This window comes from Leopardus geoffroyi, chromosome C2 (genome assembly GCF_018350155.1).
Source record: "Leopardus geoffroyi isolate Oge1 chromosome C2, O.geoffroyi_Oge1_pat1.0, whole genome shotgun sequence".
Classification (NCBI taxonomy): Eukaryota; Metazoa; Chordata; class Mammalia; order Carnivora; family Felidae; genus Leopardus; species Leopardus geoffroyi.
The window spans coordinates 157,083,907-157,110,386 of record NC_059333.1 but is presented as its reverse complement, the minus strand read 5'-3'; the positions used below and the strand labels follow the sequence as shown (position 1 = coordinate 157,110,386).

At 45.1% G+C, this 26,480-nt stretch overlaps 1 protein-coding gene across 6 annotated transcripts in view; it reads right to left on the bottom strand.

The window, feature by feature from the left end:
- FBXL2 (F-box and leucine rich repeat protein 2) overlaps nt 1-26,480 on the bottom strand; it is a 134,919-nt gene that overhangs the window by 30,654 nt on the left and 77,785 nt on the right. For 3 of the 6 annotated variants that reach the window (XR_006701040.1, XM_045436710.1, XM_045436712.1), the window contains 8 exons: nt 23,391-23,459; nt 23,195-23,290; nt 22,597-22,723; nt 22,401-22,475; nt 20,775-20,905; nt 18,984-19,080; nt 18,060-18,104; nt 17,425-17,481 (listed from right to left, as the gene is read on the bottom strand). Coding sequence is in view for 5 of the 6 variants with exons in the window: in XM_045436710.1 (XP_045292666.1) it covers nt 17,425-17,481; nt 18,060-18,104; nt 18,984-19,080; nt 20,775-20,905; nt 22,401-22,475; nt 22,597-22,723; nt 23,195-23,290; nt 23,391-23,459 (697 nt within the window). In the remaining variant the exon portion in view is untranslated. Of the gene's footprint in view, nt 1-17,424; nt 17,482-18,059; nt 18,105-18,983; nt 19,081-20,774; nt 20,906-22,400; nt 22,476-22,596; nt 22,724-23,194; nt 23,310-23,390; nt 23,460-26,480 lie in introns of all 6 variants that reach the window. The other 3 variants (XM_045436711.1, XM_045436713.1, XM_045436714.1) reach the window with 2 other exon arrangements.

Here is a 26,480-nt window from a genome sequence, read left to right as displayed (position 1 = left end):
CCTCCATTATACCTCTGAGTAGCAGTAATTCTGGAAAATTCAAACTTTACTGCCACAAGGCTTGAGAATGGAGTAAATGCTCATAAGTGTTCATCAAGACAGAGTTAATGGTTCTTAACAGAAACCTGAGATCAACCACCTACCTGCACTCAGACTGACCACTTTTCTGTGGGATCCTGGGTGGTCTGCCTAAGCAGGGATCCCCATGCCCTGGGGATGGAGTGGGGGTGCTTTGAGAAGAATCCAGTTCAATAATGAGCAAAAGAATAATAGAGCTTCCTGCTTTCAATTAGAGTCAGGTAGGAGCAGGGTGCTGGAAGAAAAGCAAACTGCTGGGTATTAGATTATGATGTGGACTGAAACCACATATGCCATAGATTCACTAATATTCTGGTGATGGAGGAATGGGATGAAAACCCACTCCTGACACAGCATGGCTATATCATTTTTATTAAATTGCTATTAGTTTGTTCACTTATTAAAGACCTTTTTTAAAGTTAAAAAAAAAAAAGATTGCAGGGAAATTTCAGAGTTTACTCCATTTAGTGCAGTTTGATAGCCCAGTTCTCCCCTTGAGGGAGAACAGTGCAGTCAACGAATCTGATGCCCATGTTATTTAGAAAAGTATGCATGCAGCCATGACTCGGGAGACATACTGAGCACGTTTGATGGTTATGGTTAAACAGACCTTGAATAGTGTGATCTGACATTCCTGGCTTCTCTTGGGCATAAACAGACATAACAAATTCAGATTAATGTTATATAGCCAGATGGCATTTCTGTAATTGAAATTACAATTGTAATTTAAGTTCTCCATTTCAACTGTTTGAGACCTGACACTTTCTCCAAATGCATACAAAAGCAATATCCATCCCACCATAACCGTTCAGGGGCAAAAGAGGTTACACCAAAGTCCTATTACTCATTTGTTCCTTGGCTCTGTGGCCAGCCCTACGGGGCAACGGTGAGTAAGAACACGCTTTTCTGCACTGGTGGAGCAACGGGTCCAGAAATGAAACAGTGTGGCTTTAGACCGCTTTAGACCTTTGGACACACCAAGGGTTAGGAGCCATGACGGACGAGAGCGAGGAGAGTGTTGTGGGTGGTACTGCAGGGAGCAGGGGGAGAACGGTACGTCCTGCACAGGGGAAGGGAGGGAGCATGGAGATGCCGAAGGGCCAGAGGGAACAGGAGCTGTGCAGGGCACAGGAAGGAGTTTCACCTTGGTTCTTGGGTCACTGGGAAATGCTAAGAAGAAGGCGGTATTCTACTTGGTTTTCAAAGATGCCATCGTGTACTATTACATACCTGCCAGAATGGCTAAAATGAAAAAGATGGAAAGTAAGTTGCCGGGGAGGCCGCCGAGCAACCAGAACTCTCCTCCACCGCGGGGGCTCGGCTGTTGGGACCGAAAGGCACACACGTGTTCATCACAAGACATTACAATACTGGTCGAATAGCCCCAACCTGGAAACCGCTCATACCGCAAGGAGAATGAACAACGTTCACTTCCATGCAAGAATATGGGGAAATTTCACAAACATAATGGAGAAGACGCCAGACACAGAGGAGTACACATGATAATTCCATTCACACAGTTTGGATAATAAAGTACAAAACAAGGGCAAAACTAATCTGGGGTTAGGGTCAGAAGTCACTCCCCTTGATGGTGGTGGGTGGGTGTCTGTTGGTGACCAGAAGGGAACAGCAGAAAAGGGCTGCCTGGAACAGCAGAAAAGGGCTGCCTGGAGTCTGCTAATGTTGATTCTTCATCATTCAGCTTATGCAAGTGCGTTGATATATATACTGATGATAAGTGCTCTTTTCTGCATGTATTTTACTTCAGTAAAAGATTAAAATTGAAAACAAAACCACCAGGGGAGCCTGGCTGGCTCAGTCAGAAGAGCATGTGACTCTTGAGCTTGGGATCATGAGTTCAAGCCCTATGTTGGGTGTAGACATTACTTTCAATAAATAAATAAACTTTAAAAAAAAAAAAGGAAAAAAGAAAAGATAAAGCACCCTGTCAGATTATTCAGGATGTAAATGTAGATGCAGTTGGGCAATTAGAAGCCTACTATAATCTTTGAGACAAGGAAATGCCTGCTGGTTTGAGCCCAATGAGTTCTGAGGATGGGACAAATAAGGGGATGGATGAGAGGTGTTTCTGCAAAGGGAAAAAAGAATCAAGAAAGACTGATATTGGCAACAAGAGATAGGCAGCTGAGTACAAATTAGGGGGAAGGGAACCTAGAAAGAAAAAGAGAAATTCTGTCAGACGGTGATGCTTGAAAGGTTCCTCTTTGAGGTCTGTTTGAACAAGGGAAATATTTCCTTTCTCATGAATCCAACCACACTACATGATTCTTCATAAAATAGTATTTATGTAATCAATTACCGATGCTCATTCATTTTTAGCTTTAGAACTGATTTATGAATAAAGCCAGAAAACTTTTCAGGAGGCTGTTTAAATCAAGAAATTGAATTTGAAATTTCTTTAATTAAAAAAAATTTTTAAGTTTATTATTTGAGAGAGAGAGCGCGCGCACAGGGGAGGGACAGAGAGAGAGGGAGAGAGAAAGAATCTCAAGCAGGCTTCACACTGTCAGCGCAGAATCCAGTGTGGAGCTTGATCTCACGAACCATGAAATCACAACCTGAACCGAGATCAAGAGTCAGATGCTTAACCAACTGAGCCATCCAGGAGCACCCCCCAATTTTTTGGTGTGTCTTTGTTGTTGTTTTTTTGAGAGAGAGAGACAGAGCATGAACGGGGGAGGGGCAGAGAGAGAGGGAGACACAGAATCCGAAATAGGCTCCGGGCTCTGAGCTGTTAGCACACAGCCCGACGCAGGGCCTGAACTCAGGAACTGTGAGATCATGACCTGAGCCGAAGTTGGACGCTTAATGGACTGAGCCACCCAGGCGCCTCCCCCCGCCTTTTTAATTTTTTTTTTTGAGAGAGCTGAAATTTTTTTAAAAGAAACAATTATTTACCATAAAGAACAACCAGAAACAAAGCGTGTGTGTATGTATATTAATTTACATATACATATATCTGTGGATATACACGCATAGGCACCACGAGGATTAGAGGAAGAGGACGATGGAGATAGTGTAAAAGTGTCAGCTTCATTGTTTTAATACAGAGGAACTGAGGAATTAAAACGTTAACAGTTGCCTCTGGGATCAAGCAGATACTCCCATATTAATTGAAAAGCTTCTATACTGGCATATGCAAGTATTTACATTATTTAAAACTGGTTTAATTTAAGGATAATCAGAGGAAAAAAAAAAAAAAAAAGATAATCAGAGGAACTCTTGACCTGTTCCCCGAGTTCACAGGAAAATCTGCCAACATGGTTCACACAGAAGAAGGGCCTTTTAGTTTACGCTAATAAAGAGCTAAGAGTCAAAGCCTTCTGCTTTAGGCCACGATTTATACATGATCTCATTTATGCTTCAGAGCATCCCTGCAGAATAGGTATTATGATCTCCATTTTACAGATGAGGAAACTGAGGCTCAAAGAAGATGAGACTTGTCCATTATAATCAGCTCAGGCTAGCCTTAAAGCTTCTCCCCAATCCCAGTATTTTCTTCCCCCTCCCCCACCCCTGGCATCCTACAGATTTATGACTGGTTTTTATTTCCTCGTCTGTTCGTGATAGGTATGTTAGGAGGAAGGAATATTCCAGAAAACAAGCTTACCACTGCTAGGCATTATCTAGTTAGGAGTTCCACATTCTGGAAGTGAGCAGCTGATACGAGCCTTCCTGAGAACTCAGGTGGAGGTAGGGCAAGGGGAAGGCAGGGACAAAGGAGCACAGTAGGAAGGACTGCTTTAAATGCAACACAGCATAAAGTAAGTAAGGGAGGTGGGGGGGGGGGAGAAAAATCATCTCTCCATCTCACAGAAAATTTCTCTAGAAGGAACAGACAGAGGTTATCCCTGAGGGGGTGGGGGAACAGGGTAATTAAGGGTTTTAAATAAGAGTGGGATTTTTCTCTTGTATTCTTGGCACTGAGAAAATTTTTTAATTTTTTCTTTTGAATTTTATCAAATGTTTTCTCTGCATTAATTGATGCAATCGATAATTCTTCTTCTGTAGCCTGTTAACATGGTGGTTACACTGATTCATTTTCAAATATTAAACTAGACTTGTGTCCCTGGAACAAATTGTGCTTGGTCAGGGTAATAAATATTTTTATATATTGCTGAATTCTATTTGCTAATGTTTTGTTAAGGAAGGGCATTTGCTTGTATATCTATATAAGCAATATATATTGGCAGTTTAAAAATTATAAATTCAATTACTTTAGTACTAACAAGGTTATTCAAATGATCCTTTATAATGAACGAGCTGTGTTGGTCTGTGCTTTTTTTTTTTTTTTTTTTTTTTTTAAGTTTATTTAAGAGAGAGAGACAGAGAGAGCAGGGGAGAGGCAGAGAAAGAGTCCCAAGTGGCTCTGCACTGTAAGCACAGAGCCCGAGGTGGGGCTCGAACCTACGAATCGCGGGATCATGACCTGAGCCTAAAGCAAGAGTCGGGCACCTAAACCAACTGAGCTGCCGGTGCCCTTTAGTTCGTGCTTTTAAATGTACTAGGTGAAGTGGTCAAAGTGATTTCTGTGAGATGTTCCTAGCATTCCCTTACCATCCTTAATGTCTTCAGGGCTGGTGGTGATGCCCCGTGTCTCACTCAGCATGTTCGTGGTGTTGTAACAGAATGCTACAGACGAGCTGGCTTACAAACAACAGACCTCTCTCTCTCATGGTTTGGGGGCCAGAAGTCCCAGGTCATGGTGGAGGCATATCTGATATGGTGGCCGGAGACAGCCCCCTTCCTGGTTCACAGCCAAGGTCTTCTCACTGCATAGTCCTCAAGTGGTGGATGTGGGAGGCTCCATCTGGAGGCTGTTTTATAAGAGCATCTAACTCATTCATGAATCACCTCCCATTCAACATATGAATTTTGGGGGGACACACACATTAGCAACAATAGTACCCTCTTTCATTCTTGATATTGGTAATTTGTGTCTTCTCTTGGTCTTGCTAGAGCTCTGTTTCAAAGAATTGGTTTGCTGATTTTCTTCTACTTTTCACATTTCAATTTCATTGGGTTCTCTCATTTTTTCTTTCTTTTCCTTATTTTGCTCTATATCCTTTCTTTTCCTTATTTTGATCTTTTTCTGGTTTCATATGGGTGGGAGTTTAAGATTACTGACATTTGTTTCAAAGTTTATTTTATTTATTTTAAGTAATCTCTACACCCAACATGGGGCTCAAACTCAACCCTGAGATCAAGTCATGTGCTCTACCGACTGAGCCAGCCAGGTGCCCCAAGACTTTACTTATTTTAACGTAATCATTTAATGCCATATATTTACCTGTTAGCATTGTTTTGCTATATCCAACACATTTTGATATGTTATATTTTGATTTTCATTTAGTTTAACTTTAAAAAAAATTGCTCTTGGGGTGCCTGGCTGGCCCAGTCGGTGAAGTACACGACTCTTGATCTCGGGGTTGTGAGTTTGAGCCCCATGTTGGGTGTAGAGATTAAAGGATTAAAGGATAAAAAAAAAAAAAAAAAAGAAATGCTTCTTTCCAAGAGACAGGTGTATTTACTGGAGTCACATGGCCAAAATTTGTTCTTATGGTTGATACGTTAACTTTTGGGGGAACGTAATACAGACTTGCTTTAGAAAAAATGGGTGAGGGGCACATGGCTGCCTCAGCTGGTGAAGCACACAACTCTTGACCTCAGGGGCTAAGTTCGAGCCCCATGCTGGGTGTAGAGAGTACTTAAATATATATAAAAAAAACTTCCCTTGACTCCTCCTGTTTGACCAATGGATTATTTAGAAGTGTGTTGTTTAATTTCCATATCTTCAGAAATCCTGTTACCTTGTGTTATTGATTTCTAGTTTGATCCTACTGTGGTCAGAGAACACATTCTGGATTATTTCTTTTTAAATTTTAAGTTTTTTTGAGGTGTTTTATGGATATAGGTATGGCCTCTTTTTGTACATGTCCCATGGTCTCTTGAGAAGAATGTGTTTTGCTGTTGTATTCTTTTTTATTTTTTAAAAATGTTTATTTTGATGCAAGTGAGCACAAGTGGGGGAGGGGCAGAGAAAGAGAGAGAAAGAATCCCAAGCAGGTTCCGTGTTGCCAGTGTGGGGCCCCACTGGGACTCTAACCCCATGAACTGTCAGATCATGACCTGAGCTGAAATCGAGAGTCGGATGCTTAACCCACTGAGCCACCTAGGCACCCCTTGATGTTGTATAATATAAATGTCCATTAGGTCTATATGTCCATATTCTATAAATGTCCATTAGGTCCTTAATGGTGTGGAGTTCCTTTTTTTTTTTTTTTTTTTTTTGCATCTACCCTTATGGTTTTTTCCCCCCAAGTTTTTACTTAAATTCCCGCTAATTAACATACAGTGCAATATTAATTTCAGGCATAGAATTTAGTGATTCATCACTTACATAACAATACTCGGTGCTCATCACAAGTGCCCTTCCTAATCCTCATCACCTATTTCTACCCATTCTTCTGCCCACCTCTCCTCTGGTAACCATCAATTTGTTCTTTATAGTTAAGAGTCTGTTTCTTGGTTTGCCTCTCTCCACCCTGCTCCCACCCCCTCACCATCATATTCATTTGCTTTGTTTCTTAAACTCCATATATCAGTGAAATCATATTTTTGTCTTTCTCTGACTTACTTCACTTTAGCATAATACTCTCTAGCTCCATCCATGTCACTGCAAATGGCAAGGTTTCATTTTTTAATGGTTGAGTAATATTCCGCTGTGTGTGTGTGTGTGTGTGTGTACATCTTTATCCATTCATTAGTCAATGGACATTTGGGCTCTTTCCATAATTTGGCTATTGTTGGTGATGTTGCTATAAACACTGGGGTGCATGCATCTCTTCAAATCAGTATTTTTGTACCCTCTGGGTAAATACCTAGCACTAAAATTGCTGGACCATAGTGTAGTTCTATTTTTAACGTTTTAAGGAACTTCCATACTGTTTTCCAGAGTGGCTGCACCAGTTTGCACTCTCATACTGGTGTCGAGTTCTATATCCTTGTTGATTTTCTGGCTGGTTGCACTATCAATTGTTGAGAGAATATGGACGTGTCCAACTGTAATTGTGGATTTTCTGTTTCTAATAGTTTTTGCTTCACATAATTTGCAATTCTGTTGTTTGGTGCATATACATTACGGATTGCATTGTCATCTTGGTGGACTGACCTTCTTATCACTATGGCATGTCTTTCTCTCTCCCTGGTAGTTTCCTTGCTCTGAAGTTTACTGTATCCAACAATAATATAACCATTCCTGTTTTCTTTTGTTTAAAGTTTCTTTTGTATATCTGTCCCTTTCTTTTACTTTAGCCAACCAATAATGTGACATTTGAAGTGAGTTTTTCATAGCTTATACTTGGATCATGTTATTTTATCCACTCTGGCACTCTCTGCCTTTTAATTGGTATATTGAGACCATTTATGTTTAATGATATGCTTGGGCTTATGTTTGGCCCTTTTCCCCTATTCTTTCAGCTCTTCATTTCTCTGCCTTACCAAGAGTTTCTGAAACATTTTTCAAAATTCCGTTTTGGTTTACCTACTGTGTTTGAGTGTTTCTCTTTTGTAGACTTCTTAGTGGTTGCTCTAGATATTATATTATGCAACCATAACTTATCACAACCTATTGGCATCAAGATTTTACCAACTTGAGTAAAATATGGAAACTTTACCTCCCTTTTAAAAAGTCCTTTCAGGGGCGCCTGGGTGGCGCAGTCGGTTGAGCGTCCGACTTCAGCCAGGTCACGATCTCGCGGTCCGTGAGTTCGAGCCCCGCGTCAGGCTCTGGGCTGATGGCTCAGAGCCTGGAGCCTGTTTCCGATTCTGTGTCTCCCTCTCTCTCTGCCCCTCCCCCGTTCATACTCTGTCTCTCTCTGTCCCAAAAATAAATAAACGTTGAAAAAAAAAAAAATTTTAAAAAGTCCTTTCACCTTTCCTCATTTATAATATGTTGTCTTTTTTTTTTTTTTTTTTTTCAGTGAACTCTAAGCCCAACATGGAGTTCAAATTCACAAATTTGAGATCAAGAGTGAGGCTCTAGGCTCTAGGCTCCAGTGACTGAGCCAGCCAGGTGCCCCTATCATATGTTGTGTTAATTACTTCCTCTATATGCACTGAGAACCACAGCAGACAAGGTTATAATTTTTGCTTCATCAAATAAAATTTAGAAAACTCAGAATTTAGAAATTTAGAAAATCTAGAAAAAAATCTGTTTTATTTACACATTTTTCCTTGTTCTTTCCACTGTTGTTTCTTCCTTAATGTCCTAAGATCCCTTTTTTCATGATTTCCATTCTTTCCTTAAAATTCTGATTGGGGTAAAAACCACATAACTTGTAATTTACCATCTTTAACATTTTAAAGCGTACAGTTCAATAGTGTTACATATGCCTACATTATTGTGCAATGGATCTTCAGAACTTTTTCATTTTGCAAAACTGAAACTCTACCCATTAAACACTCCTCATCTCCCCTCCTCCAGCCCCTGGCAATCACCATTCTACTTTGTTTCTATGAATTTGACTACTGTAGATACCCTCATGTAAGTGTAATCACACAGTATGTCTTTTTTTCTTTTTAGATTTTACTGTGCTAAAAACACATAAACTCTATCCTAACACATTTTAAGTGTATCGTTGACTTAGGTACAAAGTTGTACAGCAGATCTCTAGACCTTATTTATCTTACTCAACTAAAACTTTATGCCTGTTGATAAATAACTCCCCATTTTCCAACCCCCACACACCCTGGTAACCACCATTCCAGTCTTTAATCTTATAAATTAGACTATTTTAGACAGTGCATATAAATGGAATTGTGTGGTACTTGTCTTTCTGTGTCTGGTGTATTTCACCTAGCATAATGTCCTAAAGGCCCATCCACGTTGTCAAATAGTGCAGAATTTCCCTCTTTTTTGAGAGTGAATGGTATTATATTGTATGTATATACCACATTTTATGTATCCATTCATCTGTTGATGGACATTTTAGGTTGTTTCCCCATCTTAGCTGTTGTGAATAGTGCTACAGTGAAAATGAGAGTGCTAATCTCTCTTCAAGGTGCTGATTTAAATTCTTTTGCATATATACCTAGAAGTGGAATTGCAGGATCATATTGTAGTTGGATTTAAATTTTGAGGAATCTCCATCTTGTCTTCCACAGTGGCTGCACCTACCAACAGTGCACAAGGCTTCTGGTTCTTCCACATCCTTGCCAACACTTAAAAAAAATTTTTTAATAGCCATCCTGGCAAATATGATATTTATTTGCATTCTCTTGATGATTAGTGAAGAGCATTTATTCATGTATCTGCTTGCCATTTGTGTATCTTTTTTTGAGAAATATCTATCCAAGTCCTCAGCCTATTTTAATCAGGTTATTAGTTTTTTTGTTACTGAGTCCTATAGTGCCTTCTATAACTTGGAGATGAATCCCTTAGCAGAGAAATGGCTTGCAATATTTTCTCCTGTTCTACAGGTTGCCATTTCACGCTACTGATTGTTTTCTTTTGCAGAAGCTTTTTAGTTGGATGTAATCCCGTTTGTGTAATTTTGTTTTTGCAGCCTGAACTTTTGGTGTCATATCTGTGAAATCACTGCCAAGACCAATGTCATAAAGCTTTTCCCCCCTTTTCCTCTAGGGGTCTGTGTATGTATGTGTGTAATCTCTATGTCCAAAGTGGGGCTCAAACTCATGACTCTGAGGTCAAGAGCTGCATGCTCTACAGATTGAGCCAGCCGGGCACCCCTCCTCTAGCATTCTTACAGTTCAGATCTCATATTTAAGTCTTTGATTCATTTTTGAGTTGTTTTTTTATGTATGAATAAAGTTCAGGTCCAATTTCATTCTGTTACAGGTGGATATCCAGTTTTCCCAACACCGTTTGTTGAAGAGATTATCCTTTTCTCATCGTGTGTTCTTGACATCCTTGTTGAACATCAGTTGACTATATGCACATGGATTCACTTCTGGGCTCTCTATTGGGTTCCACTGATCTACATGTTGGTATTTATACCAGTACCATACTGTTTTGGTTACTGTAGTTTCAATATATAACTTGAAATCAGAAGTGTGATGCCTTCAGCTTTGTTCTTTCTCAGGATTGCTTTGGCTATTCAGGACCTTTGGTGGCTCCATATGCACTACAGCATCACTCTATTTCCGTAAAAAAATATTTTTGAAATTTTGATAGGCACTGCATTGAATCTGTAGATTGCTTTGGGTAGTATGGGACATTTTAATAATATTAATTCCTCCAACCCGGGAACATGGGATGTCTTTCCATTTGTTTCATTTCTTTCATCAACGTTTTATAGTTTTCAGTATGTAAGTGTTGCACTTCCTTAGTTTACTCTTAAGTATTTTATTCTTTTTGGCGCTATTGGAAATTGAATTATTTTTCCTAATCCCCTTTTCAAATAGCTCTTTGTTAATGTATACAAAATACAACCAAATTTTGTATGTTGATTTTGTATCCTGTAAGTTTACTGAATTTACTAGTTCTTTAAGTTTTTAAAATGAAGTCTTTGGGGGTTTTCTCTATATAATACTAAGTTGTCTGCAAACAGGGATATGTTTACTTCTTCCCTGCCAATGTTGATGTCTTTTATCTTTTTTTTTTTTTTTTTTTAATCTCACCTCTCTGGCTAAGACTTTTTAGCCTTAATGAAAAGGTATAGAATTTCAACAAATGCTTTTTCTGCATCTACTGAAGTGATCTTGTGATTTTATCCTTTATTCTACTGATGTCCTGTTGGATTCAGTTTGCTACTATTTTATTGAGGATGTACCCATCTATATGCAGTAGGGATATTGGCCTGTAATTTTCTTTTCTCGTGGTGTGTTTAGCTTTGGTACCAGAATAATGTTTGCCTATAAAATGAGTTCAGAGGTGTTTTTATCTCTTTAAGTTTTTGAAAACTTTTGAGAAGGACTGGCATTAATTCCTCTTTAAGTGTTCGGTAAAATTCACCAGTGAAGTTACTTGGTCCCAGGCTTTTCATTAGGTGGTTTCTGATGACTGATTCAATCTCTATATACTGGTTATGATTCTGATTAAAGATTTCTATTTCTCCATGACTTAGTTTTAGTAGGTTATATGTTTCTAGGAATTCATTCATTTGTTCTAGGTTATCCAGTTTGTTGGCAAATAACTGTTCATAGTTACCTCCATGATTCTTTGTATTCACATCTTAAGTTGTAATGTCTCTTCTCTTGTTTCTGACTTTACTTGCCTTTCTCTTTTTTTCCATAGTCTAGCTGAGAGTTTGCCAATTTCATTTTTTCAAGAAACTCTGTTTCATTTATTTTTTTCTATTTTCTCCTTTTAAATTTATATCCGCTTTAATCTTTGTTATTTTCTTCTTTTGGCTAACGTTGGGCTTGGTTTGCTTCTTCCTTTCCAGCTTCTTTCTAGCTCTAAGTGTAAAGTTAGATTGCTTTAGGTCTAGTCGTGTATCTAGGTCATGGTTTTTTATTCATTTAGCCACTCTATGTCTTCTGATAGAGGAATTTAATCCGCTTACATTTAGAGTGATTATTGGGGTACCTGGGTGGCTCAGTCAGTTAAGTGTCTCACTTTGGCTCAGGTCATGATCTCATGGCTCGTGAGTTCGAGCCCCGCATCAGGCTCTGTGCTGGCAGCTCGGAGCCTGGAGCCTGGAGCCTGCTTCGGATTCTGTCTCCCTCTCTCTCTGCCCCTCCCCACCTCGTGCTCTTTGTCTCTCAAAAATAAACATTAACAAAAATTTTTTAAACATTTGGAATGATTATTGATAAGGAAGGACTTGCTATTTTTAAAGCTAAGGAAGTTCATTTACAGCAGAGATAGGAGGCTGATATGATAGTACTCAGACTTGTTTTTTCTCATCCCCTTTCTTCCACTTCTACTAGGCTGCCAGGGGTCTCCTAGGACTCAGAAGTGTGTGTATGTGCATGTGTACATGTATGTGTGTGTGTATGTCCCACATCCTGGGCAGTGCTCCCCACCAAAAGCCAGGGACTTAATGGAAATTTATGGAAACATCAAAAAAAATTAAAAATCCAAGCCACTTGTCTGTTAAAGTTAGGATAGGCCATGACCTAAGGAATCCAGACACTTTCCTCTTCCCCAGGGCCCAGAATCTTGCCCTGAAATCTGTTCCAACAAGAACACTGAAACAAGAAATGGCTTCTCCTCCCCCTCACCTCTCTGAGTTTGGTGGTGTGAAACTGAAGGAGCTGGCCAGGCTGCCTTGACAAGGTTGCTTGATACTGTAAGGGGAACGTAGGGGGTTTAGGATTTCTGATTGCAGGAGCTCCTCGACTGCTCCTTCCTCCAAAAGATCAGCTTCTCATAGAAGGTTTCTAGCATGGCCAGGGAGCTGCTGGCAGTCTCCAGAGAAGGGCTGCAATCCTTGGGACCTGAGCACCATAGTTGTAGGGACCACCTTTATCACTCACACAAAAGTTTCTCAGATTTGGGCTGGCTTGTTTGTATCTCACTTTGTTCCAAAAGAGGATTGAAAGTGGCTTCCCCTGGCTAAGCCTTGTGCCAGGTGCTATTGGTAGAGGAGAGAGGGAAGATCCTGTCTCTGTCTTCTGGGAATTGATGTCCAAATCACAATCCTAGACTACTCCTAAATTCCCATTGCTAATAGTGTAACCACTAAAAAAAAAAAAAAAAAAAAAAAAAAAATTCAAGGCATAGAGATATGGCTAAAAAGCCAACAGATAAGTCAAAATACAATTAAATATTTAGTTAACCCAAAAAGAAGGTGGGAAAAGAGGGGCAAAGAATAGAAAACAAAAGGGGAAAAACACCCAACCGTATCAATATTACATTAAATATAAAGGACTAAACATTTCAATTAAAGAGAGTTTCTCGAACTGGATAAAATCAAGCCAGTCTTTATATATAAAAACATAGACAATCTGGAAGAAAATGAGATGCCAGGCAAAAAGTAAGCATAAAAAGACATATTAATACTGGTAGACTTCCAGACAATGAGTTTTTTCAGTGATAAAGGACATTTAATAGTGATAAAAACGTCAATTCATCAGGAAGATACAGCTAGCCATCATAAATCTGTATGCACCCACATCGGAGGATAAGACCTTAGTGAGGATAAACTTAAAGTCTTAGCCATGGGATACTGTGTACTGGGAGTGGGGTTTAGCCCCAGCAGCTGGGACAGGATTTGTGGGTCCCCTGCGGGCTTGGAGTTGCTCTGCTCATAAAGTTTCAGGAGTGATCCGAGTCTAGCTGAGATAACCAGAAGGCATGAATAAACCAGGGTCCCTAATTTGGAAGCAAAATATGGGCCAGCTGGCTCTCGGGGATGCCACGGAACACCGGGCCTTCGGACTGCGAGCCCTCACCTCCGCTTCTCACCGTCAGCCTGGGAGGTCTCACAGACACCCTGGAGAGGGACAGGTCTGCCCACTTAGGAGGAGCCGTGAGGCCCTGGTCCTGCCTGTCACTGAGCCTCATGTCCTTTCCTCCCTCACTCTGAAACCCAGCCATGGCTTCCGTCAGGCTAAGAGTATGTACTGTTTCCAGCACACAAACAGCTGGTAAGCCCTTCTCGACCTTATGCCTGCTCCTGCTTCGAGGCTGGCTCAGCAGGGGCAGCTGGGTGTCTCAGTCGGTCAAGCGTCCGTCTCACGGTTCCACGGGTTTGATTCCCGCGTGGGGCGCTGCGCTGACAGCGTGGGGTCTTCTCGGGATTCTTTCTCCTTCTCTCTCTGCCCCTCCCCCACTCACGCTGTCTCTGTCTCTCAAAACAAATAAGTAAACTTAAAAAAAATTAAAAAAGAACACCTGGGCTCAGCAGCTGAGAGTTAAACAGAACGACAGCTGTGCTAAGTGAAGGTGAATCTTGAGGATCAAGGGAGTGAGTTAATAAGCGACCAGACGATTTAAGGGAGAGGGAGGGGACATCGAGTGGGGACTGGCAATCCCAAGATGGTGGGTTCAAAGTACCCATTCAGGTTCGATTCGGGTTGCAGGTGGGTGACAGGAGTGACTGGGACAGACAGGAGATGCTGGTCAGATTGTGAGCTGCGACAGTGAGACATCGACAGCACACAGTCTGCTTCACGCTGTTATCTTCCAAGGCGTTAAATGTTTCACTTTAAAACGGACAACGTATTCACCTAAATGGTACCAAGTCCCTACTTTTCCTCTAGAGCAGTTGAGTAGCGTTTCGATAACGAGATTGTCTCATATCCCCAGGAGCGGCCTTCTAGCAGTGGGGTGACTTAAATGCTTGTCATTCTGAAAGGGGCAGTGACTGACCAGGCCCCTGACGGCCTGGGCTTCCTACACGACATCCCTGAGCTCTGACCGATCTGGATGAAAGATAAAGCTCTACAGCAATGAAGACAGGAATGGGGCTTTTGCTTTTAGGGTATATTCCTTACTCTTTAATATAATAAACTGCCTGGGGCGCCAGGGGGGCTCAGTCGGTTAAGCGTCCGACTTCAGCTGAGGTCACGATCTCGTGGCTTGTGAGTTCGAGCCCCGCGTCGGGCTCTGTGCTGAGGGCTCGGAGCCTGGACGCTGCCTCCGATTCTGTGTCTCCTCCTCTCTCTGCCCCTCCCCTGCTCATGCTCTGTCTCTCAATAACAAATAAATGTTAAAAAAAATTTTTTTTAATGTGTATATAATAAACTGCTAAAATTCTTCTTGGATAGTCTCTGGGACAAATGAGTTGCATAATAAGATTTTCAAAAGTCCCTCCGAACTGGCTCTGGCATTGAAAACGAAAGCAGGAAACAAAGCAAGTTTGAAAATGAACAGAACCTACCGGCGACACAGCCTAAGCCTACAAGTTAAAAGTAGGGCGCGTCTAAGGACGGCCTCGGAAACTGAAATGTTGGGAGCTGAGACGTGATGGTCACCTGGCTTTGGACTGGCGGTCACTTCCGTCCTCCTGCTCGCAGATCTTTACAGTAAGACACAAAAGCCGTTTTCCAAAATTCCGAGTCTGTGGAGCCTTCCCCCCAGTAGTAACTGCCTCCTCTGATCTCTGCAGGCTGGGGTCGCAGTCCCCGAGGGGGACCCCAGAGAGGCCCGTCCCCAGCTCTGTCGAGAGACAGCACCGTCTGAAGCTCCCTCAATAAGGCGGGCTGCCCGCTGGCCGGCACGGGGCTGCTCTCGGTGGCCGCCTGGCTCAGCATGAGGCCTGCGGGGAAGGAGTGGGCAGGAGCCACTGGGCACACTCACGGCCTGCCGGCCTCTAACCTCCGGGTGCACTGCGGGCACGGGCGCTGCACACGGGCGCCGTCCACACGGGAAACGCGCATTTCTCCCCAGGCCCGCGCTCTCACCTGAGGGCTGCCCCCGTCACAGTGCCTAGCGCTCCCGGAGCACGGTATCCCCAAAACGAGGATCCAGGCCACCGCTCCAGAGTTTCAGAGTGAGCATCAAGTTGGCCTCTCCTGGTGAATTTTTTTTCATTTTTGAAAAAGTTTCATGATTTCTCTTAAGTTTATTCATTTTGAGAGCGTGCGAGTGGAGGAGGGGCAGAGCGAGGGAGAGAGAGAAGGCCAAGCAGGAACTCACAAACCACCAGATCACAGCCTGAGCTGAAGTCGAGTCAGACGCTCAACCGACTGGGCCACCAGGTGCCCCCTGATGACCCGTCTTTTATTCTCCGGGGCCTAGAACAGAGCCTGGCACGTGGTGGCCAACAGGAGTTCGTGGGCTGAATGGGGTGAACGTGCAACAGACGTAACCCAGATCGTTCCTTGTTCTGTCCCGGCGGTTACGCATTATCAACGCTAAGCTTGGACTGCAACTGCCACTGTTTCCCTGCTTTTCTGCTAATAATCCTTCTTAGCTTTTATTTGGGGCTCTTGGACTTTTGGCCTTATTATAGCTCATCTTTCATTCTAAGTCCCATTTCTAGAAGGAGCTTGTAGAAGTATAGGTACAAGATGGAGAAGACTTTCAGTCGCCAGTGTCCCTGCTGGGAGAACACCTGATATCTGTCAGACGGACCCAGTCTGTCGCCAGCGGGCCCCACACTCCTCGGGAGGCACAGAGCTAGCAGGAGGTTTGCTGTGCTCGTGGGCCTCCACTTGGGCCCCTCCACCCTGATCTGAGATTTCTGGTGGATGCTGATGAAGGCCTGGGAGTCTGAGTGCAGGGTACCTCAGGGCACGGCAGCAAGAACCCTGAGCAGCCAAGAGGAGGGGCTGAAGTGGGAAATAAAGCACAGGGCTCCTGAATTTCCCATCTCTGAGAGCCTGGGGGTCAAGGGGGATAGGAGTAGAGAGGGTCAAGTCAATTACAAAACTGGATCTGAACTAATTTGGGAGTAAAGGCAAAACTACAAAATTATCTGCATTCCATACGCAGACATGTAGGGAGGGAGACAATTTAGAGGGTTTGGATACAATCTGACTCCAGGCCCTTCACAAAAAAGAAAGTACCAGAGCTGTCCACGTCCAGCTGGACTTGTGCCTGGAGGGAAAAGTATCCAGAGGAAATGTGACCATAAGGAAAACCGGTGGGGACGATAACTCAAGGCCAAAGGAGTCTGAATGACGTCATAAAAAGTTCTAGCCCCCGAGGAGAGAGCAAGTGTCAAAGACCACAGTTTCTGTAGCTTAAGAAAAACCTGTGGTGTGCCTCAGGGGGAGGAGAAAGACCAGACTCGTGGAGGCCAAGAGATCTGGGGCCTCTGAGCAGTCGTGCGACTTCGGGCAAGTTTCTTAGCTGCTCTGAGCCGCAGGGTCCTCACCACTAAAAAGGGGACGTCCAGAGTGCCTCCACCCAGGGCTGTGGGGGGATTAAAACGAGGCAGTGTGTCCAGGGGCACAGCACAGCTTACACGGGCTCGCCCAGGGAACGCAAGGATGCCTTCCTTGTCCGGGCTCGCTCACCGTCTAACGGCCGCTCGTGAAATGTGCACGAGAGGTCCGCATGGCCAAGAGTCTCGGTGACACTTTTCACGGCTCATTTAGGATCCTGCGAGGTATTTTCATGCCCGTCCCCCTGTAGATATGTGCGAGCAGGTATGGAATGCACGTATGACACAAGGATGGCCTCGATCTCTTGTCTAGATCTATCGTCGAAACATGCTAAGTTCACCGTCCCTGAGACGATGACTGTGAACGGAGTGGTAAGGACGCGGGTCTCTAGACTAGGTTTGCATCGTAAGATGAAAGCAGGAACATTTAGATACCCTGCCTCCCAAGTTAGCCCAACTCACAGATGTCTGAAACCAAGAATGATGGCGCCTTTACAGAAAGGAAACCAAAGAGACTCTCGGTGCCAGGGGAGAGTCTTTCGTCCCTAAGCGGCGCGTAATGTCACGAAAATCCCGAACTCACCAGGGCTTGCAGCTTGGGACAGTGGACGGAGAGCTGGATGAGAGTGCTGTCGGTTATCTGCAGACAAACACGCTGTGTCAGTGTGGCTTCTACGCCAGAACCTAGCACCTGATTTGGGCTTCTCCTGAACACGACGATCGAAGGTGCAAAATGGAACTGAAAGCTCATCGCCAGCACACCTGGGCTGGGGGCTCCTCTCGCTGCAGGCCACCTCAGACCTGCCCACCCGTATGGTCACTAAGCTGCTCTTGGGGCTCTCCTCTTGGGCCCCACGAGGGCCCAGGCACAGGGGACACACAGGAAGTAGGTAAGGAGGGTCCCCCAGGATTCTCCTCTGTAGAGTCACCCCATCACTGGACACACAAGCTTAAGTCTCCCTTCGGCTCTGGGAAAGACGTGTATATTTCGATGTCTGCAAACGATAGAGCTGAACGTCTCAGCTGTAGCCGGGATGGCTGAGAGGAGCCCAAAGTCCATGCAGCCCGCTGTCAGGCCCTCGTGGGCTCCCAGGCCCCGAGACGCACACGGCGGCAGGCGGGGTGCACACAACAGCCAGGTGGGGTGTGGCTGAGCGGCTGAGGCCCGCCGTCGGGACTGAGGGGCCAGCGCTAGCAGGGCTTGTCGAGTCTACTCACCAGGACGCATTCTTCAAGATCCATCTTCTCCAGATCGTGGCAGTTCTGAAAAAGCCAATAAAACCACCCCCACCGTGCGGTCAGTGGTCAGGGCAGCACTGGTGGCGTGTGTGCGTGTGTGCGTGTGTGTGTACTGGCCCCGCCTCCCTTACTCTCCTCCAGGAAGGGGCGTGCCCTGCCCCTGTGTGAACCGGCCCCGCCTCCCTTACTCTCCTCCAGGAAGGGGGTGCCCTGTCCCTAAGCTGACCCAGCGAGCCAGCACTTGTGAGCAGTGCCTTCTGAATCACACTCACTTAAACAGGAATGCGGCTGCCCTGGGCTGCGCCTCCTCTCACCCCGAAAGGTAGTGGCCTCCACCTTCCTAGCGACTCATGGATATCATCCTGTACATTTTAGCCACAGAAGAGGCTCTGGGAAGGCATGGGGCGTGGTGCTTGGGCACAGTGTGGACAGGTGAAGGTTAGGGGAGGAGGAAGGGAGCGTATCACCATCCCCACAAGGTCACGGGTTCCCGGCAGCAGGCCAGAGGGGACCTCCATGATGGTCACGTCTGCCAGGCGAGGTGGAAAAGGGAACAGACGTGGGGCACAGCCCACCTGGAGGAGGCACCAAGAGGCTGGGTCAGGGTGCGCGGGGCGAAGGGCACGTACCGCAGGGAGGACGTTCTCGTTGTGGTCCCACCTGACCAGGTGACAGTGAGGTCCAGACTGCTCCAGGACCTCCTGCGGGGCCACCTGAGCTTTCTGGGACAATGGGGAAATGCACCCTGTGCCCGCCATTCTACTTGGTAGAATACCAACAACACCACTTGGTCAACTCTGTGACGGGACACGCACTTTGCACACTGCAAAACCACTGCGAGTCCTTTGGAAGTGAGGGCGGTGAATTACAGTTGGGTTTTGTTTTTTGAAAGCTCTGCCTTACCCGAGCTAGAAGTGTAAAGCCTGCATCCGTCAAATGGGAACACCGAGCAGCCTCCAAAATCCTGGGATGCGAAGCGCACGGGAGGAAAAGGTAGTGACTGGTTAACAAGAGAAAACAAACTTTATGATGCACACTCTTGACTTTCTTCTGCTGACACACCTCCGCTTCTGGAACAGTCCTGAGGACTGCTGTCCCCTGCCCAGATGAGGGGAAGGAGGCTTAAGGAGACACGTGGCCTGCTCTACGGCCCAAAGTTCCAGCCCAAACTTGGGAGTGAACCCAACAATCTTTCCACAAAACCAGGACATTGTTGCTGCTGTTGTTTCTAAGCATTATTCCAATATTTGTTGAATGTTTTGTAAGTAGGCTCGAGCCCAACGCAGGACTCAAACTCACAACCCTGAGATCAAGACCTAAGCCAAGATTAAGAGTCAGACACCTAACCAACTAAGCCCCCCAGGCGCCCCCATCTAATATTTGTTGACTTTTAAACACAATTAAAATCAACTTTTACTGAACAAAATCGTCTCGATATAGACTGAATTTAATGAAATTCCCAGTTACCGTAAAGGCAATTTTAAAAATTTGCAGCCAGTGAAAAAACAGGAGTTAATGCTTAACAGGGACAGAGGGATAAGTAACACTCTGAAGTTAAATACTCCCTTATAGCAGTAATTCTGACCACCTTCTGACAAGTTTTGATCATCCACATTCCTTCCCCTATTCAAAAATATCAAAATTCCCCAGAATCATCCCTAATGAAAAGACAACAGACAGAAGAAGATGGGAAACTGGCCGAAACGGGGGAAATGGATCAGTTTCACCGACAAGTAAACAAGGAAAGAAGTATCTTTTTTCTGCCTCTTGCACAGGGGTTAAGATGACCGGTTCTGAGGTCAAAGTTTCAAGTTCAAACTCTACTTTTACGTCCTACTCATCACGTGACTCAGTATATTATGTGATTTTCCTGGAGCCCTGGTTTCTCCTCTGCCAAACGAGTGGGAATAGCAGTGCATGTCTCCCTAGAGGGGAGGAGGATCGAATGCGATAACCATACGTGAGTTCAACTGACGTTAGCGTTAGCATTTTGCTGCCATTATTAAAGTTTTAAGATTCGGGGCGCCTGGGTGGCTCAGTCGGTTAAGCGGCTGACTTCGGCTCAGGTCAGGATCTCGCGTGATCTCGCGTGAGTTCGAGTCCTGCATCGGGCTCTGTGCTCACGCTCAGAGCTGGAGCCTGTTTCCGATTCTGTGTCTCCCTCTCTCTGCCCCTCCCCCGTTCATGCTCTGTCTCTCTCTGTCTCAAAAATAAATAAACGTTAAAAAAAAAAAGTTTTAAGATTCACAGTACTTCTGGAGGATCAGAAAACCCATCGTTTTTGTTAAAACAAGACCTCCTTCTGCTAGGGAAGATGACAGAGAAAGCGACTGTGATCTCCCCCCACTTCTGTCCATTTAGTGACTGGTCTGGCTGTGAGGCTATCGTGGTGCCACCGTCAGGGCACTCTGACGTCAGCGGCCGTGACAGGGTGGGGCAAATCAGGCGGGCACACGGGTGAAGTCCGTCAAGAAGTTGCAGTTCAGACTCCGGGGCGGCGGACGGCTTTGCGCCCTCCCGTCCGTCCCTAAGGAACTGGGTTACGCTCCGTCCCGCCCCAACCCGCCGCCGACGCGGCCACCACCTCCTCCGTCACCACCCACCCCACCCGCTCGCGAGCCTTTCCCTTCCCTTCCTGCGGGGGGGCCTCGGCCACGGGCTCCGAGCCGCGAAGCCAAAGCGCGGCGCACTCACTGGAGTCGCGGGCAGTTGAGCGCCAGGGCTGTGAGGGAGGCGTCCGTGAGGTGGCTGCAGCCGGAGAGGCACAGGGCCTGCAGCCGATGGCAGCCGCGGCAAATCTGAACGACTCCTTCGTCCGTCACGCGCTGCGGAAAACCAGAACAGGAAGGGGCGTCAGAAGGCACCGGCGACACCGGAAGGAGAGCAGAAAAACGCGATCTAGTGCTGGCCGGTGGGTCTGGGCTGCCAGTTACTAGCGTTTCACCCTAACGATTTAAGTGAAACGAGGTGAGGGGCGCCCGGGGGGGCTCAGTCGGTTGGGCGGCCGACTTCGGCTCGGGTCGTGACCTCGCGGTCCGTGGGTTCGCGCCCCGCGGCGGGCTCCGTGCTGACGGCTCGGAGCCCGGAGCCCGTTTCAGGTTCTGTGTCTCCCTCTCTCTCTCTCTGCCTCTCCCCCGCTCATGCTCTGTCTCTGTCTCTCTCTGTCAAAAATAAATAAACATTAAAAAAACGAAGAACATGCTTAAAAAAAATAAATACATACATACATACATAAAACAAGGTGACACACAGGGTGGACCTGTGTTTGTCCCCTCCGCACAGCTTCAACATACCTGAGTGCTACTAACGGGGACTGAAACTCTAAAATTCCGTTTTCCTCCCCGGCACTGATTTGATTTTGTTTTTTTCAGGAAAAGTTCATAAACTCGTGTTAAAAATCACATTAGATAAAGAGCTCGCAGGAACTGCCCGGTTAAGTGACAGAACAATTTTGGGTTGAATTTCTACAGATTAATGCTTTAAATATCTACCGTCTAAATCATATATGTATATGTTTATAACATGCCCTCAAATGTTTTAGCAAATGGTAAATGGAGGAAGTCACTAAAAGACCGACAAGTTGCTCGCACGTTGACATTGCACGTGAAGTCACCTGTCAGTGCTCTCCTAACACAATTCAGGGTCTGAACACCGAGCAGCGCCCGTCAGGTCGTTATTTGTCCGGAAGGCGGTTCTCTTGTATCTGCCACCATCAAGGATTCCAAAGACCGCTAGGGTTCGTTCACTGAGGAGCGCGCGCAACCAATTTCTCTTACTCTCCTCAAAACTTATGCTCCCCTTGAGACACCCGCAGGACGCAGCACGCGGCCTCTTCAAGGGTCAACAGCGACAATGGCAGTGAGGAAGCAACAGGAGCGTTTCGCACGCTAACGCTATGACGGAAGTGACACCTCGATCTCGCATTTGTCCTTTATCTTTCAACGCACCGTCACATCTGTCATTTCATTTCATCCACTGAGATGGGACGACCGTCATCCTCCCCATTTTGGAAGTGAAGAGAACAAAACAAAACACTGAGACCTTACCAGGGATTCCTTCAGGTTCGTGACTGGTTCACGGAATTCCTGGTATCTTACAACAGACCAAGACCCCAGTTGTAGGGGAAACGTCAGCGGCTCTGGATGGGCCATTTCGCTTCGACTGTCATTCTTTCATCTTGTGGCAAAGCGACAGATCGCGCGAGGACACAGACTGGGAAACGAGGGTGTGCTGACCCCCCACCCCCCTGCCTGGGTGCCTAGAGGCGGGGCCCGCAGCGGACCCCGGGGGAGGGCGCCCCCGGGGCAGCGCGTCACTTACCGAGCAGGACTGTAGGTTGAGGCTCACGAGCTCGTGGCAGTAATTCTGAATGTGCTTCAGGGCTTCGTCTTCTAACTGCGCGGACACAGAAAACAGAAGAGGAGGGAACCGGCTGCGGGCGCGGCGAGAACCAGGAGGGACCAGCAGCAGCTCTCCGGTGAGGGGCCCACGCCGTGTGTCGCCGGCCCCTCGGTACCTGCGTGCAGCCCCTCAGGAGCAGGGCTTTCAGGCCGCGACAACCGCGCACCAGCGCCTCGATGCCGTCCTTCGTGATCTGCTCACACCACGACAGGTTCAGGTATTCCAGGTTTCGGCAGCCCTCACTGGGGGAACGAGAGGCGACGCGACGCGTGGGCAACCCGTCCCACGGAGAGCTTGTTACCGAGCGTGAGCTCGGTAAATCACAAGCCCCTCGGGGAGAGAAAATCGCTGTGACCCGTGTCTCCTATTTCTTGTTCCAATGGGACCGCTAGGTTTCAGACAGGCGCCCCGGGGGGTCAGTCGGTTCAGCGTCCGACTTCGGCTCAGGTCACGATCTCCTGTCGGTGAGTTCGAGCCCCGAGTCGGGCTCTGTGCTGATGGCTCGGGGCCTGGAGCCCGCTTCGGATTCTGTGTCTCCCTCTCTCCCTCTGCCCCTCCCAACTAGCACTGTCCCTCTCTCTCTCTCTCTCTCTCTCTCAAAAATAAACATTTTAAAAATTAAAAAAAAAAAAAAAAAAAAAGATAGATGGAAAGATAGACACACCAGGATTATCGTAGGTTAGGGTGTTTCTCCAGGCAGCGGGCACTCTTACCTGATCCCCTTCAAGGAGCTGTTTGTAATAGACACACAGGAAGTCAGATCCAGATGTTTCAGCTTGGAACAGAATCTGCTAAGGCTATAACACGTGCTGGAAGAGAGCAGACACACTAAAGATATTTTCAACCATGTTTCTCTCCCCTCACTCTCCGCATGGTCAATTAGCCACCGAACTAACTCTCGTTACTTACCTGTCAGTGATTTTGGTGCAACCATTGAGGTTTAAATGTTCGATGTTGCGGCAGTTCTGTGCAAAGGTCCTAAAAAGAGAAAACATTTAAAAACTCCCTGGACAGCCACTAGAGGGCGCGGGTCACCATTCACATTTAGAACAGTGCTCCTCAAGCTAAACATTTTGTTTTACTGTGCAAAGAGCATTTAACATGAGACTTACTCTCCACAAATTTTAAGAGTACAATATATTATGGCTGACTTTAGGTACTGGTGCTCCGCAAACTTTAATGTGCACATGAAACAGCTGGGGTTCTTCCCACAGTGCAGATTCTAATGGTACTGCTAAGCAAACTGCTTAACGGTCTGTGTTTTTCTTCCTTCCTTCCTTCCTTCCTTCCTTTTCTTTCTCTTCCTTTCCTTTCTTCTTTTCCTTCCCTTCCTCCATCCATCTCCCTCCCTTTCTTTTCCTTCTTTCCCTTCTTCCTTTTCTTTCTCTCTTTCTCTTTATTTCCTTTCCTTCCTTTTCTTTTTCCTTCTTTCCTTTCCTTCCTTCCTTCCCTTCCTTTTCTTTCTCTCTCCCTTCCTCCCTTCCTCCCTCCCTCCCTCCCTTTACTTCCTTCTTTTCCTTCCTTCCCTTCTTTCTTCCTTTTCTTCCTTTTCCTTCCTTCCTTCCTGTCTGCATTTCTACAAAATTCCCAAGTGATGCCAGTGCTGCTGCTCTGGAACTACAGGTTGAGAAGCAAAGCCTAATACTGACTATGCATCGGTCATAATTCTCCTTCAAACCACACCTTGGTGGGTTGATATCTGAGGGTGGAGGCCTGGCTCCTTGTTACTTCTCTTTATAGAAAAATCAGTTCGAAGCAAGGGGGTTGAATCTTTCTTGTATTGTGCCATGCTGTCATTTGGTTATTTAAGAGCCTTCCCGGAGAAACCATCTTTGGCCATTGATAGGGTCAGTGGTTGATCAGTACGAAGAACCATCCAGCTACTGGTGCAAATACTCAGTCACAAAAGGCAACTTCCTCAACAATTTGTGGGTTGGTAGCAAGGCCAGAAGTGGAAAATTAAATATCTCTTCCTCTCCACTTACTCTTCAACATATCAGCTTGGACTGGGCTCCGCTCATCTGCATTTTCCTGAGATATAGCTTCAATGTATCTTTAGGGGTGAGTCCTGATTCTTGCATACAGTAGCCAAATGTCTCCCAAACCTGGCCTCAAACCACATGTCACTCTTATCTGCTCCTTCTGCCCTGGTAGGGTGCTATGGAAGTGAGCTAGAGCCTGGTGGGATGCCGAAGTTGAAGATATGGAGCCCAAAGTCTGACCAAGGTGATTCAAATGATCAGAGAAGAGTATCAGAGCAGAGAGAACTTTAGAGGGTTCCCCTCAAGAACTCAGCAGAGTACTAATCAGAGCATGCGTATGTGGAAACTACCCAAAGCCAGAGAAAGAATCCTTAAAAACCGTTAAAGGGAACAACGGCCAGAGCCTACCCGGAGTCAGGAAAGTGCCCATTCCCACAGGCCAACAATGCAAATCATCTTAATCTGTGGGACACTGGGTAGGGCACTGAGAACTCATTGCTTCAGGTATACAATTAGCCCTCCACGAAACACTGCTTCAGTCCAACTTAACAAATTTAAAAAAGAAAAGGGGTTGAAGAGAACTATGTCCAAATAACTCAACTGTGTCCAGAACAAAACTCAAAGACAGTTATAGGAATACAAAATATTCAGCTACCAAAATAAAACTCACGATGTCTGGCATTGAACAAAAAGTTGCCATGCATTCAAAGAAGAAGGAAAACACAACCATAATGAGGACAAATTTTCAATCAAAGCTGACCCAGAACTGACACAAATATTCGAGATAGCAGACAAAGACATTGAAAGTTATTACAACTAAAAAAAAAAAAAAAAAAAAAAAAAGTTATTACAACTGTGTTCTGTAGAATGTAGTTCTATGGTGCTACCTAAAGATTAAACGAGTTATGTTTATTAAATATGCCATGTAGAGACAACAGAGATAATTTTAAAGACCCAAATTAAACTTTCAGGCAATGGCTGAGATAAAAAATTTCCTGGATGGGATTAACAGCAGATGAGACATTGTGGAAGAAAATATTGGTGATCTTGAAGACATAGCAATAGAAACTATCCAAAATGAAACATGGAAAGAAAACAAGAAAAAATAAAAAGAACAGAACACGAATGAGTTGTGGGACAGCTTCAAGCAACCTAATATACATGTGACTGGGAGTCTCCAAGGAATAGGAGATTGGGGGGGGGGGCGGGTAGTGGATATCTGAAGAAGTATTGGCCAAAATTTTTCCAAAATTTATGAAAACTATAAACCTACAGATCCAAGAAACTCGAAGAATGCGAAGTACAAGAAATACGAAGAAAAATACATCAGGGCATATCATAACCAAATTGGTCAAAAGCAGTGACAGAGTAATCTTAAAGCAACCAGAGAAAAAGACACATTATGTACAGAGAAAGAAAAATAAGGGTGACAGAAGATTTCTCACAGGTAACAAAAGAGCAAGAAAACAGAGGAACAGCATCTTTAAAATACTGAAAACAAAAAAAAAAACCGTCAACAAAATTCTATGCTGAGCAAAAATATTTTTCAAAAGTGAAGGCAAAATAAGTTTTTTCAGACACAGAAGAGCTGAAAGAGGGGCACCTGGTGGCTCAGTCAGTCAAACCTCTGACTTGGGCTCAGGTCACGATCTCAAAGTCTGTGAGTTCGAGCCCTGCTTCAGGCTCTTTGCTGACCGTGGGGAGCCTGCTTCAGATTCTGTGTCTCCCTTTCTCTCTGCCCCTATTCGACTCGTGCTCTTTCTCTCTTTCAAAACTAGAAGAAGAAGGAAAAAAAAAGAGCTGAAAGAATGAACCAGATCTGCGGTACAAGAAATGTGGAAGAACAGTCTTTAGGTAGAAAAAAGAGTGACACTAGATGACAATTTGTATCTGCACAAAGGAATGAAGAATTGGTAACAGTAACTACTTGGGTATATGAAGTCAATTTTTTAGTTATTTAAATCTCTTAAAAAAATAATTGACTATTAAAAACTACTAACAATCTAGTGTGGAATTT